The 17,033-nt window shown below is 41.4% G+C and overlaps 1 protein-coding gene across 1 annotated transcript in view; it reads right to left on the minus strand.

The window, feature by feature from the left end:
* Positions 1–14,678, minus strand: part of ARHGEF26 (Rho guanine nucleotide exchange factor 26) — a 54,127-nt gene extending 39,449 nt beyond the window's left edge. The window contains exons 1-4 of the mRNA XM_080624106.1: positions 13,635–14,678; positions 12,066–12,105; positions 9,983–10,128; positions 4,207–4,263 (exon numbers count right to left, since the gene is read on the minus strand). Of these exons, the coding sequence (XP_080480232.1) occupies positions 4,207–4,263; positions 9,983–10,128; positions 12,066–12,105; positions 13,635–14,675 (1,284 nt within the window). The 5' untranslated portion in view covers positions 14,676–14,678. The remainder of the gene's footprint in view (positions 1–4,206; positions 4,264–9,982; positions 10,129–12,065; positions 12,106–13,634) is intronic.
* Between the last annotated feature and the right edge of the window lie 2,355 nt (positions 14,679–17,033).

The raw sequence follows: 17,033 nt of genomic DNA on the forward strand, positions 1-17,033 counted from the left end.
AATTACAACATAAACATTCATTTCCATGATAGCTGCATCATTTAATTAGAAATGAGTGATTTAATACAAAGGGAAAAAATCCCCCCAAAAACTTTTTTAAAAAGTCTATATTCAGACATTTCAATGCAACTGCAAACAGAGTTTGAATAAAAAAAAAAACAAACCACCCAAAACGTAACACCAACTGCAATCACTCCCCATTCCCAATCAATGAAACATGGGTTTTGCTGGTGGGCATTTTCGTTTGGTTTCAAATTAAAAAACATGTGCATTTCTGTGGTCCAGTTGGAAGCTTCTCTCAGTCATACTACTGTTGACCAGCCAGTATTTGCTTTTGCGATTTTTAAACGGAAGCTACCGAGTTATTTACCTGAAAGCATCTTGGGTAACTGAACTCTGCCAGCATCTGCAGAGAAGCAAAATTTTCCTTCATAAAATTTAAGCTTTAGTCATCCAGAGCAGGCACCAGATAAACCAAGCTGCAGTAGCTATGTGCAGCAGGGCCAGAAACTTGGAGGCAGAGCAGGCAGGAGGGGCAGCAGCCACCATCCCCTTCGGGCATTAGGGAGCAGGCACCAGAAAGACACCTCCAGCAAATTCCCTCTCCTCCCACAAACAACTCTGTTCTATCACCTTACCACTGAAAGAGTGGCCATGGTAACTTCCATCAGCTGGCTGACACAAAACAAACTTTTAACGGACTTCGAAATTCACTTACTTGTTCCTATGGAAATTCTCATCTCATGTAAAAACCTATCCAGCTTTTAGACATCTTTCACCTCTCTAGGCTTTATGTGCTGTTGAACTAATAGAGTTCTTGTATGTACATACATGGAAAAAAAAAAATTCCCTAAGCCCTTCTTGTCAAGAGCTCCACCAAGTCACATTTGTCATCAGTGCTACCCTCCAAGCATTACTAACATAGAATTACACCATCAGCAGAGGTATTAATATAACTTTGTTTTTAATGTAACTAATGTTAATACTTGTATCTATAATTTCATCAGTTATTTGCAACTAACTTCTCTAAGCATTCTCAAACCACAGTAGAAACATGTACTTTAAATGACACAGTGCAGATCTGAGTATTTAGAAAGGCTAATGCCCATGGCTCTACAAACAGAAAAAGTCTTGCAGCTGATAGTCTGGAGAAGGAGTTCACTCAGATTGTCTTATGTACATGCAATAGAGAAATCCTGCTCTTCCCTGACCAGGTAAAGGCAAGGGAGACTATAGGCAGGTTGAAGGTAGTCCTCCTATTTCCAATCACCAAAACAGACAAACCGTAATAGGAAAAAAATGCAAAACATTCTCCAAGGGACATTTGCTCGTAAGATCTTAGAGTTCCAGCCTAGTGAATTCTGCTGGTGTTACTAAGGTAAGCTTTTAACAAAATACAATTTTTCTTGGGTATCCTGAATCTCATTGTTCCCAGGCTGTGCTTTGAAAATTATTCCTGCTTTTCTAAATAGCCTTCCCCAAAGAACTGCAATCTTAATAATCAAATAACAAGTTTTGGGTTTCTTAGAACAAAACAAAAAAAATTTACTTTAGCTGAAGCCTTAAAGGTTTATGCAGTGCAAACATGACTGCCCTCCACAGAAAACCTACAAGGCCATTATATAAACAAGCAAAGGAGGCCTAGTGTATGTACCAGTAGTCTATCTTGCTATCTATTTAAAAAGCTGAGGGGATCTGGTGGAAGATACAGCAGCAGTTGGGTAACAGCTACAACATAATACATATTATTCTCAAGAGTCAAAACCGCTGCACAAGGTTTGCAAAGGTGATGCTTAAAACACTGTTAAACTGCCTGCCAAGTCCATCAGCCTCAAGAATTTATAGAGAACATACACATCAATCAAACTCTGGTGCTAAACCTACCCACTGTTTGGCAATCAATGCACAGAAAGGTGCCCCAAAAGGGCATTTTGGCCTCTGCCTGGCAGTTATGTTTCTAGTCTTCAGTCTCACTGTACCTCTTTCCCAGCTGTGCTCACAAAGAAAGGATTTACCCAACTGCTGTAGAGTTCTATGTCTAATTTGTTTCTACCCAGACATTTTTCAACACAGGCAAATATACAAACTCTCCTATTATTGTTCTGAAGGAGTTTTATTCATGCTTTTACTGAGGACCCTCATGGATATCTTTGCAGTTTGGTAACAGAAAGTCATTAAACAAATTCAGAACAAAGTCAGACAAAGAAAGATTATTTGCTTCTAATGTGTGAGGAGGGAGAGAGTATCATCTTACCATGAGCCAAACGCATTCTGGAGAATAAAAAAGGATTAAGGAACAATCTTGACTTTGACATACAGTAACTACACCACCCCAGCCTTTGAATGTGGTTATTTACCAGGTGCTTGCTAACACTGTTTATGAATGACATCTGAAACCATTCTGTGGTTCATTTGCCTGATAGCAAGGTAAGCAGAGGCTTGAATCCTGATTGTCAGGAAACACTCTCAAAAGGCCAGATGCATACTGCATTTTGTATACGTATGGCACAGTTAAGAGTTCCCAGCTTACAACAGAAGATGAAACAAAATTTCTGTTCACATCAGTCTGTCTACTCTTTGGATCTCTGTGCATCTTTTGCCTATCTCACTAATGTGTTCTGAAAGATGGTATGTATGAATGTATGATATTGACATTTAATCAAGGTAGTAAGCAAACATTTTTCTGCAGTGACAATATGTTTTAATGGCAAAAATAATCTAATAGGCTCTAAAAAGCAAGTTAAAGACTAGATAAAGAACAACTGATAACAAGCAATTTAAAGAAATACAGGATAATGAAAACTTGGTAGTACAACTACATCTTCACAGTATTTATTTAGACACCCTCTGAAAGAACAGGCCTCTAATATTCAAATAAAAAAAACCTTGTCAGGCTTGAAAACATTTTTGATAACACTGAAGACTTTACATTTAAAAGGCATCTAAACAACTTGTTCTCTTTGAAGGGATGTAAATATGACTCCAGGAAACATAGGCTAAACGCAACTGAAGGATATGACTGAAATAAATGCGTCATGCCTCAAAGCTTCCCAGCAGGAGGAGACAAAAGAAGGACACATGGCCTGAATTGCTGCACTGCCTTTTCCCCAAGCAAAAGAAGACAGCCAAGGAAATGTAGTAACACTATGGAAAAAACAATACAAAACCCCAAAATGAACAAACCATTGCCTAAATCCCATGCATGCAACACAAGATGTTTCTGTATTTCAGGTATGAACACAGCAACTGTAGGTCACACAGCTAAATTAACATTTGAGGCTTGCTATACTATAAGCTTCACAGAAAATACCCATCGCGTCTCACTGGGCTATATTCACTGAGGTATGTCCTGAAGCAAAATGAAGATACTGGAACAAATTACCACAGCAGGAAATGCTAGTGTTTCTATTAGGAAAAAAAAAAAAAACAAACAACTTGGTTTTGGTTTTGTTTTCCCTATTAAGGACATACCTCAAGAACTGCAGGGATATAGTTGGCTAGGTCACGCTATTCTTTTCAACACCTCTCATTCATTTTGAAATAGTCCCTGTAAGTAAGGAAGGAGGGTAAAGCAGATCAAGTGGACAAAAGGTGCAAAGAGAAAGAGTAAAGCTAAAGAGGACAAAAGGAGCAAAGGAGAAAGATGGAGAAAGATAAGGTAACTACATCAGTAATTGCTGCTGTTGCCTGTACTGCTGCCAGCATGGGAGCACCTACTCCATTTCAGTGTGAAAGGAGAAAGGTTAGTTACACACTGCTCGCATGTTCAGAATTGTTAACAACTGTTCACAGGATTAGTTACAACTAAGTAGCATTGTAAAAAGCTGTTCTTTGTTCCTCACTGCTTTTAAAAATTTATGCGCCATCTCCTACCCTCTGTGAACACCAGGTTAATTGTACACCTTCCCTGGCACAGCATGCAGCAGTGACTGCTGCTGCCCAGTAGCCATCAATCAGGCCATATCTGCTGCAGTGAGCATACCTAGGAACCACTTCTCCAGCAAGACCCATGGGAGGGACATATGCACATCATCAACACACAGGTTTTGCTTATTTATTTTCCCTGGGGAGAGAAGATACTTCACTCCAGGTCAGGAAGCAGTGTGGTGAACTTGTCTCCTTATCAACAAATAAAGAGTATTAAAACAGGCATACAGTGCATCCCTAAACAATCAACCAAAATGAGCGTGTTACTTCAAAAAGTACCTCCTGTCTTTTTCTTTCTTCCTGGCTGATCACTTCTGATAATCCATTCTTCTTTACCTAAAAATATATATAAAAAATTAAAATTCTTAACATCTTTTGTAGAAAAAATGTGATTTTAAAAACACCCAACATGACTATCAAAACATCACACTAATAATTCAGCTAAAGCATTTGTCCACTTCAGAAAGAGAGTGATGAACCAGCAGAAATAAGAAATTGAGTCAAAAACATCTGTCATTTGACTTATCAAAACCATACATAATTTCATTAAAAACTATCCCACAACACGAACACAGAACTACTGCAGCAAGAACACACGCAGTCAAATCACCATCACCATACGCAACATCCCTGGATTTTACACACACACTGAAACTGCTTTCTCATTTCAAGACAGATTTCCTGACTGACACACATCACAAGGCTTGTTTTCCAAGTCAGCCTGACATGTCTCAGTGTATTCATTTGTTAAACACACCTAAAGATGTAGACACCTTTGGTGTTGGCCAAAACATTATTCCAGAGGAGCTCCAGCTTTACTCTAAACAGACATGGACAAGTCCTGTATTTCTATTCTCAACCCTACAATGCCTCTCCCCACTTGGCACCCTAGAGCCAGATCAGCCAAGTCAAGTCTGCCTCAGCTCTCCACAGATAACGATCAGGAACTGCCGCCATAGCCATGTTTTCCACAGCCTGAAGCCACACACTCAGCTACCAAATTCCAAACCAGAGATCCCTGAGGTTTATTTGTTCCTGGTGCAAATCACATGCATTATGTCATTTAAAAGGAAAATATTAAAAAAACAGAAAGCAAAGCACCAAGGAGGGACTGACTTTACGCATTTCTTAGAGGAGTGTTGAGCACAGGACCCCAAATCAGTGGGGTCATGTGCATACAACACACTGGACCTGGGGAGGGGAGGAAACCCACTGCACTGCACTACACATCTGAAAGATACTGTTCTATTTGAGGAGCAAATGTCATGGGACATGAGACCTAGCAGATGCATATAGATTCTCTCATTTTTTTCAGTCTTCTCCAAAAGCTCCTAATGTACTATTATCAAGAGTGTCGTCTTCCTACTCTACTTGTTCCCTGGAATTTTAAAGGATATATTATTCCTCATTTTATTCCTGCATACCAGGCACCCAAAACTTGGAGAGCAGGCTCAAGAGTAAAGATGGCACAACATTCAGAAGTGCTGTCCTTTAGTCTGTGTGCACACCATAGTATATATACACATGTATATACTTACAAAACCAACATAAATATTCCAGAGTTTGAGCAGTTTTTCTTCTGAATAAGAGTTACAGATTCCTGTGTCACCACAAGCATACACTTCTGAATACCAAGCTAGAACTGATTAGATGCCTTTCTACTACACTCTTAAGGTACCTTTCAATCAACAACCTGAAAGCTTTAAAGCACTCACTAGGAAGCATAGTGTCACTTTTCTCTGGATGCAGTGGAAGACTTTTCTAAAAATATGCCAACACAGGAAATACCTATGAACATATTCAAGATATTTCACTGCTTCCTGTTAATACAGCAACTGCAAATTTCCTGTGAGGTCAATGTGACAACTGCAGTATTCTGTTCAGAAAGCTGTAGCTGTGTTTCGTGATCATTATTTTGTCATACATGGGTGTGTACATACAAAGTACATATTAATGTAACACATTAATAAACAAATGGCTCAACCTTATATCCTTGATCAACAGCAACACTTCCAAAAAGAAAGAGGCCCAAATATGGAGACTATTTTTGGCATACTCTATGAAAGAAAATTCAACTCCTACTTTTGAAGTGTCCAAAATGTTTTAGCTGAAATAGCCTAAAAAATATATATATATATATATATATATAAAAATATCACATTTGTGACACTGTGCAAACAAACACTTAATACAAGCTAAAAACATAACCAGGAAGAACAGAAGAGGCCCAACACTACAGCTACTAAAATTTTACTGTCACACTGGACAGCTGTTTTCCAGCAATAAGTTATGACTGATTAAACCATGGAGATAAGGAAGAAAGGGCAACAGAACAACAGGTTAACTCAATGGTTATGTACAAGAAGTTCCTCCAGAATAAGGAGGTGCTGCAGTGGGAGATTTTACCAGAAGTAATACTTTGAGAAACATAGTTAAGAGGTTGCACCATAAACCAAACTGAACATCCACCCTTTGATACTGGGAGAGAAACAAGAGCTAACACACAAGATTTGCTGTGAAGCTCCCCAACAGTAAAACCAGGTAGTTTTTGTTTGATACCACAGAGAAGAGACAACCATGGAAAGGTGACACTGAGTAACCTGGTAAAGCAAGTTGCAGCATATTTCTAAATTAATGAGAAAAATCACAACTGTGCTTGTCCCAGATGAGGGAAAGATGATCAGAAAAACAACACATAAGATGACCAAATCTTGGGTCAGAGAGAGAGCAGCTGAGAGAACATGCAAAATCTCAGTGCAGTGCTACATAAATACATGGAACCTACTGAGCATGAAACGGAGGACTTAATCCTACACCACCCATTTAATATTAAATACTTCAATAATGATGAGCATTACCCAGACCATGGGGTATCTGTTTCCAGCGCTAGATCTCAAGAATATTTGTAAGAATCCAGCAGCATTGACAGTAGTAATGAAAAGCGAACATGTATCATTCTCCAAGCTGGATGGCAATAACCTGGAAAACCAGACATCAAAGCTAAAAGTCCACCAGTCTGATGCAGTGGTCAAACTCTGCAATGGATTGCCCAGGGAGGTGGCAAGTTCTCCACTCATGGAAATAGTGAAGACCTGAATGGACACAGGCCTGGATAGCTTGTTCTAAACGACCTCCCTTGAGCACACGCAAGATAACTCAAGAGGTCCCTTCCAAATTAACCGCTGCTGTGATTCTTTGCATGCACAATAATGCACATACTCATTATCCACCGAATGCTGCATTTGTTGGAAAGTAAACACATTCAATATAATGCACAAGTTAGTATCACTGCCTAGGATCTGCTGGAAATTCTTCAAAAACATCACAAGATGCTATTGGAATACATCTTCGAAATACTGGTCATGCTCCCTAAATTGAACTTCAAAATTAATAGATGAAGGTTGGAAGGAACAGAGATAGTAGATAAGGTAGCTCCTTACATAACCATCTGCTTAGATACTGCTAGCTAAACTGATCTAAGATACTACCGTCTGATCTGTAATAGGAACCTAAAGAGGAAGAGGGCTGAAGAGAAAAATCTGAAATGAACTGGATTTAAACAGCACCTTTAAATGTTCCCTTAAAAGCTCAATCTTAGTTTCACATTTGTGCATACACTGCAGGAAGATAGAAATGCCCTCTTTCATTATCAAAGGATTTGACAATTCCATACAACTGTCAAGCCTATATGGCCAAAGAAACATCCTACAGAAAGAGTAGATTCTTTCTCCTCTCTTTCCCCTCAATTTCCTAGAATAGTCACTGCTAACAAATACCATAAACATATTATTTTCCTTCTTTCCTAATGTATGTTGAAACCATTTTCCAGATGACTTGCTATTTCAATTCCACATTCACTTTTAAATACACATTGACAATGTGTAGCTTTTTCAGAGTTATAAGCCCAGATGCTATGAGATTCAGATTCCCATATTTTGTTTTCACAGTGCACTACCTTTTCCCATATTCTTCTCACTTTCAACCTTGTAAATCAAGTGAAGACAATGAGGAAGTTTTCTGTGCTAGAAATCACAAAGACACATATTGGTTTATGTAACTGTGAGCATGGTACAGGAAGGTTCTCTTACTGAATGATCTTTATATTATTTTGGTCTCATGACAAATTAATGGTTTGGAAATAATTACTATTACTGAATAGCATTCCTTCCAAAATACTTCAGCTGATGAACGTAAGTGCTAGTTTGCCTAGGAGGCAGAAAAAAAACCCCAACATAGTTGACTTCATTATAAACAAACATTTTACAACATTAAGCACATCATTTTTTTTTCCATTAAGCACATCTTTTCAAAACCACATTCTCATGCTTGCTTTATAATTACTGAACCAGAAGGATTCATATTTCAGTATCTTAAACTGCAAAAGGTCAACAACATCTCTAATACAGCTCTTCTAGACAATCTAAATAGCCTTAGAAGATCTTGCTGAGGCTCAGTAACTAATTTATATAGGATATATATAGCCAATAACCCCAGCGGTTGAGTATCCTAGGTGATCATGCCACGTAATAATCTTTCTTATACCACATACAAAGATGAGGTTCTACATAATGCTACAAATTACATAAACAAACCCCCCAAAATCCCAAATGCTTCATTTTAGGGATATTCCTCCAGAAGCCACAGAAATGATCAAAGGATAAAATTAACCACAGCAACAAAGATATTTTGTTTTTAGTTTCTTTCATCTCAAAATCATGCATACAATGAAAGCCTGTAAAGTATTAACTAGCATCATTAATTTGCCATCTTATTAGGAGGGAAGCTAGCAAGTTTAGTGTACTGATTGAAACAGAAAATTCTACTTTGTTTAACAATCCTGCTAAGAAAAATTCACTGCAGATGCTTCACAGACTCTGCTAAGTATAGTAGAATACCAGCATCTAAAATGGTTTCCTTTAAATATATGCTGTCAAACCAACTTGAAGCAGGCTTACAGCTATTCAGAACAATTTGGCAGAAACTTGTTTGTAACTAACTGAAGCTTTTTTTCAGTATAATTCACCCTTTTAGTGAATTCACACAAGCACTTCCCCCCCCCTTAACGAATCAGTAAAGTTATGTCCTTGCCAAATACAGGACCCTAAAACTAATTCTCTCAATTGCACAAAAACAAAGACCAGTAATTGATCAGGACTTCCATGCTGTTTTTACAAAAACAAAACCAAAGTTTAGCAAAAAAAAAAAAAAAAAAAAAAGAAGGAACAGGACTAAGTCCCATTTAAAGTTTGGTCTGCACTGCTCCAATTTATTGAAAGCAAACTATGAAGAACAACAAAGGAACTACACAGATTTCACTCCAAGTTCACACACTGTTAGGATGTGAAACTGTCTTTTTTGGGCTTTCTGACCATAGGTCATTCAAAACAGCCAGACACAGCACCATGCAAGCCTGTGAACCATAACTCTTCTAAGGACCTGCAGCAGTATGGCCAACACCACCATTTGCAATTGTGTGCAAACAAGATACATACTTTTTTTTTTTTCTTTTTAAACTCTGCTGGATGAAAAAAAAAAAAACCCAACATCAAGCATCTTAAAACTGTACAAATATTAATTCCTTTACGTTTCAAAGTTGTATTTAATTTCATCTTAAAACTATACTGAGGTTTTTTTCTTGGTAATTTCAATCACATACTCCACCCAGTCTGTGGTGTGACCACAGGAGCCTACAAACACCTGTGCTAGAAAAAGGGAGGTGTCAGGTAACCAGAGAAACTCATTCTGGAGGGGGATCAGTCTCTATCTGCTAGCATTGACTGCAAAAACATGATTTATGCTTTCCTGAAGCTGTTGGAATTACCTTATATAAAACATAGACAAAAGCTAAATTGAGACCTCTGGATTTGGATTAGTAACATCTCAATAGTTGTAAAGTTTTTGGGAAAAAAAAATATTCAGAGAGATCTAATATTTTGGAAGAGAAAAGAAGGTGACAAACTTCATCCAAAAACTCCAGTAGCAAGTAAAGAGACTTGCTTCAACAGATTCTTAGATACTCCGTCTTTGTCTGGCTACGTGATGATCAAATACTTACAACAGACAGTTGACTCCATGTTGATCTCAGGGGCTTACAGTGAAAAACAATCTTTTCATCTGATTTCTGCTTTCGGGGCTCAGACTCTTCATCGGAATCTATGTCCAAAGCTTTTTCTTTATAGTTTTGATATAATACAGCATCTTCTATAAAACAACAACAATATGTCATTAATTGCTAGAAAGTTAGCTTAGTTGTTTTCATAAAAACTGTAAGTAACATCTAAACAATGAAAGAAACCAACATGTCAATGTGCCGTTCACAAATTCCACAAGACAAAGATAGCATCTTATTTAGGATGGACAATGGTGCAGCACAGTAACAATGGATCACTGTACCGCTACCAAAAAGATCCGCACTGACTGAATTAAAGAACAGATGCGTCCTTTGTCAAGAAAAAGCAGAAAACAATTTTTTCTTCCTTGGTTTGCTGTACAATGTTTCATAATTACCCGGCAATTTAAAAACTGAGCAAGCATGTCAGTAGAGCAGTCACTAATCTGGAGGTCTAGCTATTTTAATCTACCAGACCATTGTAAATCCACTATCCATACCAACTCTGTCAGCTTTAAGTTACCATCTTTGCATTTCACTAAAAGCTAATGATCCAGATTTCAGCAATTTGAGGTCAAGCTATTCCAAACAGAAACTTCCAAGCTTGCTTGGATAAGCAGGAGGCCTATGAACCTTGAGGCAAAATACATTCAATTATGTATTTCAGTATTAATTCAGTAATATCAATGGCAAAGAAACACACGTGTGAAGCATACACTTTCGATTTCCCAACCTCCTTACCACACACCCTTTTTAAAAGCAGTTAGAAAAGGACAGAGAAATTTGAGGCCAAAATAACGAAGATGGATTAAGTGCTAAGAAAGCAAACTCTAAACGGTAGTTCAGAGACAGGCCAGGATTTGGACAATAGCTAATCTTCTCCTACAAGAGAAAGGGGAAAGAAGCAAAAGGTGTAGCTGCTCCATGCACAGCTGCAACTCCTGAGGTCTTACACCACGCTGGCTGGATCTGTTTCACCTGCTCGGACGATATAGCTGTGGCTGAGTATTACGCCTTTTGTATTTGTTCTTTGGAATGTGTCTGTATAGTTTATACACTTTTAAGTCAGGAAATTGTGTACAGCAACTGAATTCTGAGAGGCATTACAGAGAAAGTTATTAGTTGGGATCAGTCCAAGATAGAAGGGAGCCACTGGAAGATAATCTAGAAAGCGTCATCAGGAGATAGTGTTAGAAAGCTGAAAGTAAGAGTAAGACGGGGTGATGCAGACAGGATAAAGTGGAATGTTTTGAAAACAGAAACAAGAAGAAAAGGAAGGTAATACAGCAGCTGAGATGACCTTAAGGAGGCATCTAGCAAGTAAAAGCCAAGAAAGTAGCAGTTGTTATAATGAAACTGCCATGGACTCATAGCCAGGAAAGAATTTTCTTCTTGTTAAAATACTGGAAAAAGCAGCAAACTTGGCAAAGCCTGGAAGTAACATAAAAAAGCAGATACACGGACAGCATTCTTCTGACAAACTTGAAACTTGTAGCAAGAAGAGTATTACGAAGTCAAAGAATTCACCCCAGCACCCTTGCCTTACAAGGAAAAGAGCGAAACAGCTGCATGAACCATAAACTCAGGGAGCACCAATTCAGGCATCTGCTGCAGGTGTTTTACCCCAAACCCATTAGCTGATGCACAAAAGTTACATCTTGCACCTGGGAGGAGTCACTAGGAACAGGCAGGAAGGCAGTGCCAAATGGAGGAATAAGCCTCATCCATGTAATTCTACAGAACTGTCAGAGCTGAGATGGACACACTGGTCAGTTTATCTTCTAGGAGGCACAGGAGTTTGAATTGAAAAGAAGCCCCTAAACCCCAGTTTTTAGCCTGCCATTCCATATTCTTTAAAATAGTCTCTAAAGTACGTCTCGAACCAAAGTTACAGTTCCGTATTTTAGCCAGTTTACTGTAAAACAAGGAATTTAGATTTTGACTACATACGAAAGTGTGCAAAATGATCCTGAAGTTCATTTCTCTTGTGACTGAGCATATTATCAACTCTGCACAGAAAAGGGCTTACCTTCTCCATCGAAAGTCCCTTGTCCTTTCAGCACTTTCTTCTGACGATTTTAACATGAAAGAGATTACACATTAAAAGAAGAATGCAAAAAATAACCAACAGTAACAAGAGCTTCTGTTTTATTTGATACTTAGGCACCGAATTGACAGACCCTAATCTATAAATTTCTGGTGGTGGACATGTATTCACGAAAATTATTGTTTCCACACAGAAGGTGAAAAGCTACTCTGGCTTTCCTTCTCTTGTGCGCTCTTTATACATATTTGTCCCAAATGCTTCATTTTCCTACGTTTCAAAAGCATAGCATACTACTAGCTTTACAAGAGTTCAGTGAACTCTCAACTTGTACACTGCCCCTGGGCCTTCCTACGAAGCCATAAGGTGCAGGACTGAGCAGCTGCCGCTTTCCACTCTACAAATAACAGCCACGTCATATATTCTGTAAACTAATGATAAGACCAAAGAAATCCCTGAAATAAAACAGCTCTTTTGGTGCAACAAGTCTTATGATCTAAGAGGTCTATTTTAAAAAAAAAAATATTATCAGCAAAAAGAGTTTAGGGTGTAAAGACAGGACAACATCATGCTGTCCTATTTTAAATACAACTTACTGTTGTAAATCTGCTACCAAGCCAAAAAAACCTGCCTCCCTATGCTGCAGGAGTTCACAATTTAATCAGTTCCTATTTCATCACTTGTAGCATTTTCACAAACCATAATTTTTAATTTCACTGAAAATTGTCATAGAGCTAATAATTATTTCAATAGCTACAGCATTAGCCCTCAACCTGGAGTACTTTATTACACAATTCCAAACTGTGCAGAACTCAACCAATACATTTTTAAAGTAACAAATTATATTTAAAAAGAAGGAATATAAAGATTACTATACTGTATGTTCAAGTAAAACTATTTTCAGGAAGTCTTTACAATTTGAAAATACTAACATTCACTATAGATCTGCTACTCCTAAGGGATTACAACCAAAAACTATAAACAGGCATTCAGCTTTTACTTGCAGGCATTAAAACTACAAAAAGATACCTGAAGTGGTCTCTACCAATTAAAAACCAAACCAACCAACCAAAAAGAAACCCCACCAAAAAAAACCAAACTCACTCTGATTTTAACAATATTTTAAAAGTAATGTCTCAAACAGAGGAGTAGGGGAGGATGCTACTACTCCAGCAGACTTTATTGTGTCTTTATTACTTTTTTTTTTTTCTTTTTCCTGTTTTATTATTACTTTCTGGGAAACAGGTTTTAAAACATATCTTGATTGTGAAAGAAAACCTCGATGTACTGGGGAATCCAGCAAGAAATGCAGCATGAGGCTGCCATTAACATAGTTTGGAACTGACCAGATTTCCACAGTATCATGTCCCTGAAGCCTCTGCCACTTTATTTTGAAAGCAACACTTGGAAGTGACCTGTGAGACTCATCCATATAAAAGTTCGGTGGTAGCAAAAAGAAAACTGAAAACCCCCCAGCATTTACAGACAAGAGAGACTGCAAATTACACTCCAGTGTAGCCTACACTACTCGAATCCCCATGCCACTGAACTTACCTTTATCCTCCCCAAGCTCGAAAATTTTTCTTTATCTTCAACAACTGCTTTAAGTACGGGCTGGGACATTCTGTTCTTTTTCTTAAAATTATTAGAGCTGTCGAAGTCCACACCGCTTACCACAGCTCTGCGGTAGGATGTTGACCTCAGGCCGCGACGCAGGGTCCCTGGACTCTCCAAGTCGCCCGCAGCCTCTTCCTCCGCGTCAGCAACCAAAGGCACGCTGAGGTTCTCCACCATGCTGCGGACCTTCAGCACTCTCTTGCTCATGTCCGCATTTTGGCTGTTGGCTTTACTCGCTACCTTTATCTCAGAAGCCAAACTCTTGGGAATGATCTGCTGCGTGCCCACTTTAAGAGCGGCGGGGCTGTTGGTGCTCAGGATGGCGGGCTGGTCCCGAGGGGATGCCGGCCTCTGAGGAGGGACCCCTTGCTCTGGGGAAATCGCCTGGGAAACCGGCGGCACTTTCTCTGGTATTTTGGAAACCCGGCTGCATTGCAAGGACAGCGCTGCCGCGTTGCTGTTACTGGAGGAAGGCGTGTTTCCAGTAGGTGATTGCTGAGGGCTGCCCGTGAAAACAATCCGCTCTCGCTGTGGTGAAAGTGCTGACTGACTGGAAATCCTCAGGGGCCGACCCATCTGGCTTCTCGGTGAGGTAATGGTGCCGTTGGCAGAAACACCGACAGAACTGTTCGAGACCACAGAGAGCACCTGGGAGGACCGCTCAGGGGAGACCGCTTGACGGGCTGGAGGCCGCACCGTCCCGTTGGACACCGATCCCATGCTGGAGCTGAAAAACAAGGGGCTTCTCCGGAATGCTCTGCTGCCTGGGCAGGTGCCGACGGTGCCGGAAGGCTGAGTTATGGTGAAGGTGCACCTGTCATCCACGGGAAAGTCGGTGAAAAGCACTCCGTTGGGGCTCTGGTACGACTGGGGCCGGGGCTTGTTCCAGGCACGGGACTGCGGCCGGGGGGTCGACCTCTTCTTCCACCGCGGCGCCGCCTTGTCGCTTGAGAGATCCGCCTCGCCCTCCCCATCCATCGCCCGCTCCTTGGGGCCACCGCGACCTCAGGGCGGCGGCAGCACCTCCCGCCCGCCACCACCGCTCCCTGCAGTTCAGCGAAAGGGAAGCAAGCGGCACCGCTCCTCCGGCCGCGGCAGCCCCGCTGGCGCAGCGGGCGCCGGGCCGCGGGGGAGGGGAAGGGCAGAGACACCCCCGGCTAATACTCACCCCACGCTTCCCGCCGACAGGCGCTGATCCCACCGGGAGGAGCCCGCCGTGAGCCGCCGGATAGGGGAGGGCCCGTTCCCGGTCTGCCCGCCCGCCCAGGGCCTCACCTCATGGCAGCGCCCCCCGGGGGCGGGGGAACACGGCCACCTCCCCGCCCCACCTGCGGCGCGCGGCCTTTCCGTACCCTTCCATCAGCCCCTATGGCTGCAGCTACAGCGGCGCTGTGCCGGGCTGGCCCGCCACGGCCCCGCCGCCAGACTCCTCCCCTGCCCTCAAAGCGCGGGCCAGCTCCGGGACGCGCAGGTAACGGCGGCGGGAGGAGTCGGGTTCCCGCTGGAGCCTGTCTGGGCCTTAGTGAACCGTAACCCCGGCAAAGCGCTTAAGGCGCGGCTGGCCGCACAGCGCAGTCTCGGAGGAGCCTGGGGCCCGGCAGCAGTAACTTGCGCCACACCTCACCAACAGCTGAAATAGTTTACCACAGCGATACCGTACACTTAGGTGCAGCACGGGCAGGAGCGGCATCTAGACCAGTTCTGGTGGATGGAGAAGCACACCAGCCTACAGAGCCCCTCTCCAACTCATCATGACAGCCCCGGCCGGGTTTCTTGCTGGAGGAATGCACAAGTACCTCCACACAGGGAAAATGTTTGATTTTATACTTGACAGATGCCCATGTGCAGCCATGTGATCCCCGTGTGCCAACCTGGGCAGAGGCTGGCACATTCTTGCTGCCCCTATGCTTGCTCATTAATGAGAGAAAGCATTGGACTTGGCCAGCTAGGGCTGGCTCACTCCTAAAGAAGCACTGGGGAAAAGCTGGGAGGAGTAGCTTTTCAGTAAGAGAACAGGACATAAGCGTGTGTCTGTAAATACAGTAAAACTTAACTGTGACTTTAGTACATCACATAACCTAAACATAGATAAAAAGAACAGTAGGTTTTAAAAAGCAAAACAAAACGCATGCCTCACGTTTTGATGCCAGCACGGGGGGTTTCTGCTTTCCTCTGTCCAGCTCCAGCAGCCCAGCCAAGGCCACCACTGCCAGGAGGGGAAAGCCTTGCAGCATGGGCCCTGAAATAAGTACACGAACACTTCTGTTCTAAAGACACATCTAGTAATAATGACAACATGGCCTTGTTCCACTGTCTTCCTCTCCACAGTCAAAACTTGTGTCTACTTCTGTTGGAAAAAAAATAATGATCCCTATGTTTTAAAAGCCATCTTGTCACATTATGTGGAACATTAAGCATGGGTAATTATTTAGCTCCGCTATTAAATGTCACATTGGATATGAATGTAAAATAAAACTTAGAATGCTTTCCTAGTACTGAATCATAAAACTTGATTGTTTGTCAGGCTTCCCTCAAGTGCATGACCGATCACCTCTAGCTGTGATTTCTGTTCCCATGTAATGTATCTGATCCAGATCAGTAGAACAGGAACACCTCGAATACTTGAAGATGCTCAGTCCAGGCTTGACATTCAGAGCCTAGAACACTGCAATCCAGAGGCTTGGAGATGGGACAATAAGGCATTGAAGTCCATGTGGCACATACCTATTCCTTTAATCTTAGCCTTCGTTCTCAAGTTTTCTGCCACCCAAATTAGTGGTGAAACATTCAGGTCGTTTACATCTGAGAGACTTCTAGGAAATGGCTGAGCAGCTGGGAGCAGAAAAGCCTTTGTTAGGCTGAACATGTTTCCTCACACCTGGCTGAGACTGAGAAAGCAGTCTGCTTTCATTCTCTGCAAGATACAAGCTTGATTTCTCCACAGACTTCTGCTAACAAAGAATAATACAAAAAGCTTTGATGTAGAGACTAGGCCAGCAATGCGGTATGGCAGAGCCCGCCACCAGCAGCTGCCTGAAGGGCTCTCCTTAGGGCTGGAGAGCAGCTGTGGGGTGCAGGAGAGAGTTTTGGGGGGTGCAGAGATAGTCCTGAACTATGCATGTGATACAGGTGGTTTCTGAAAGCACAATGAGAGCTCTATCCTCAGGGCAGAAGCAGCACATGGATTTAAGAAACTGTTCAAGTCTTTGTGGTTGGCAGAATCATCAGGGTGGTTTGTTACCCTGACAGTATATTTAACAAAGAAACCCCACTGCACTTGTACCTGGCAGATGCCAAATCTTGAACTGATACTTAGGAAATTTAAAAGCTGAGGTG

Source organism: Psittacula echo, assembly GCF_963264785.1.
Source record: "Psittacula echo genome assembly, chromosome: 7".
In the NCBI taxonomy this organism is placed as follows: Eukaryota; Metazoa; Chordata; class Aves; order Psittaciformes; family Psittacidae; genus Psittacula; species Psittacula echo.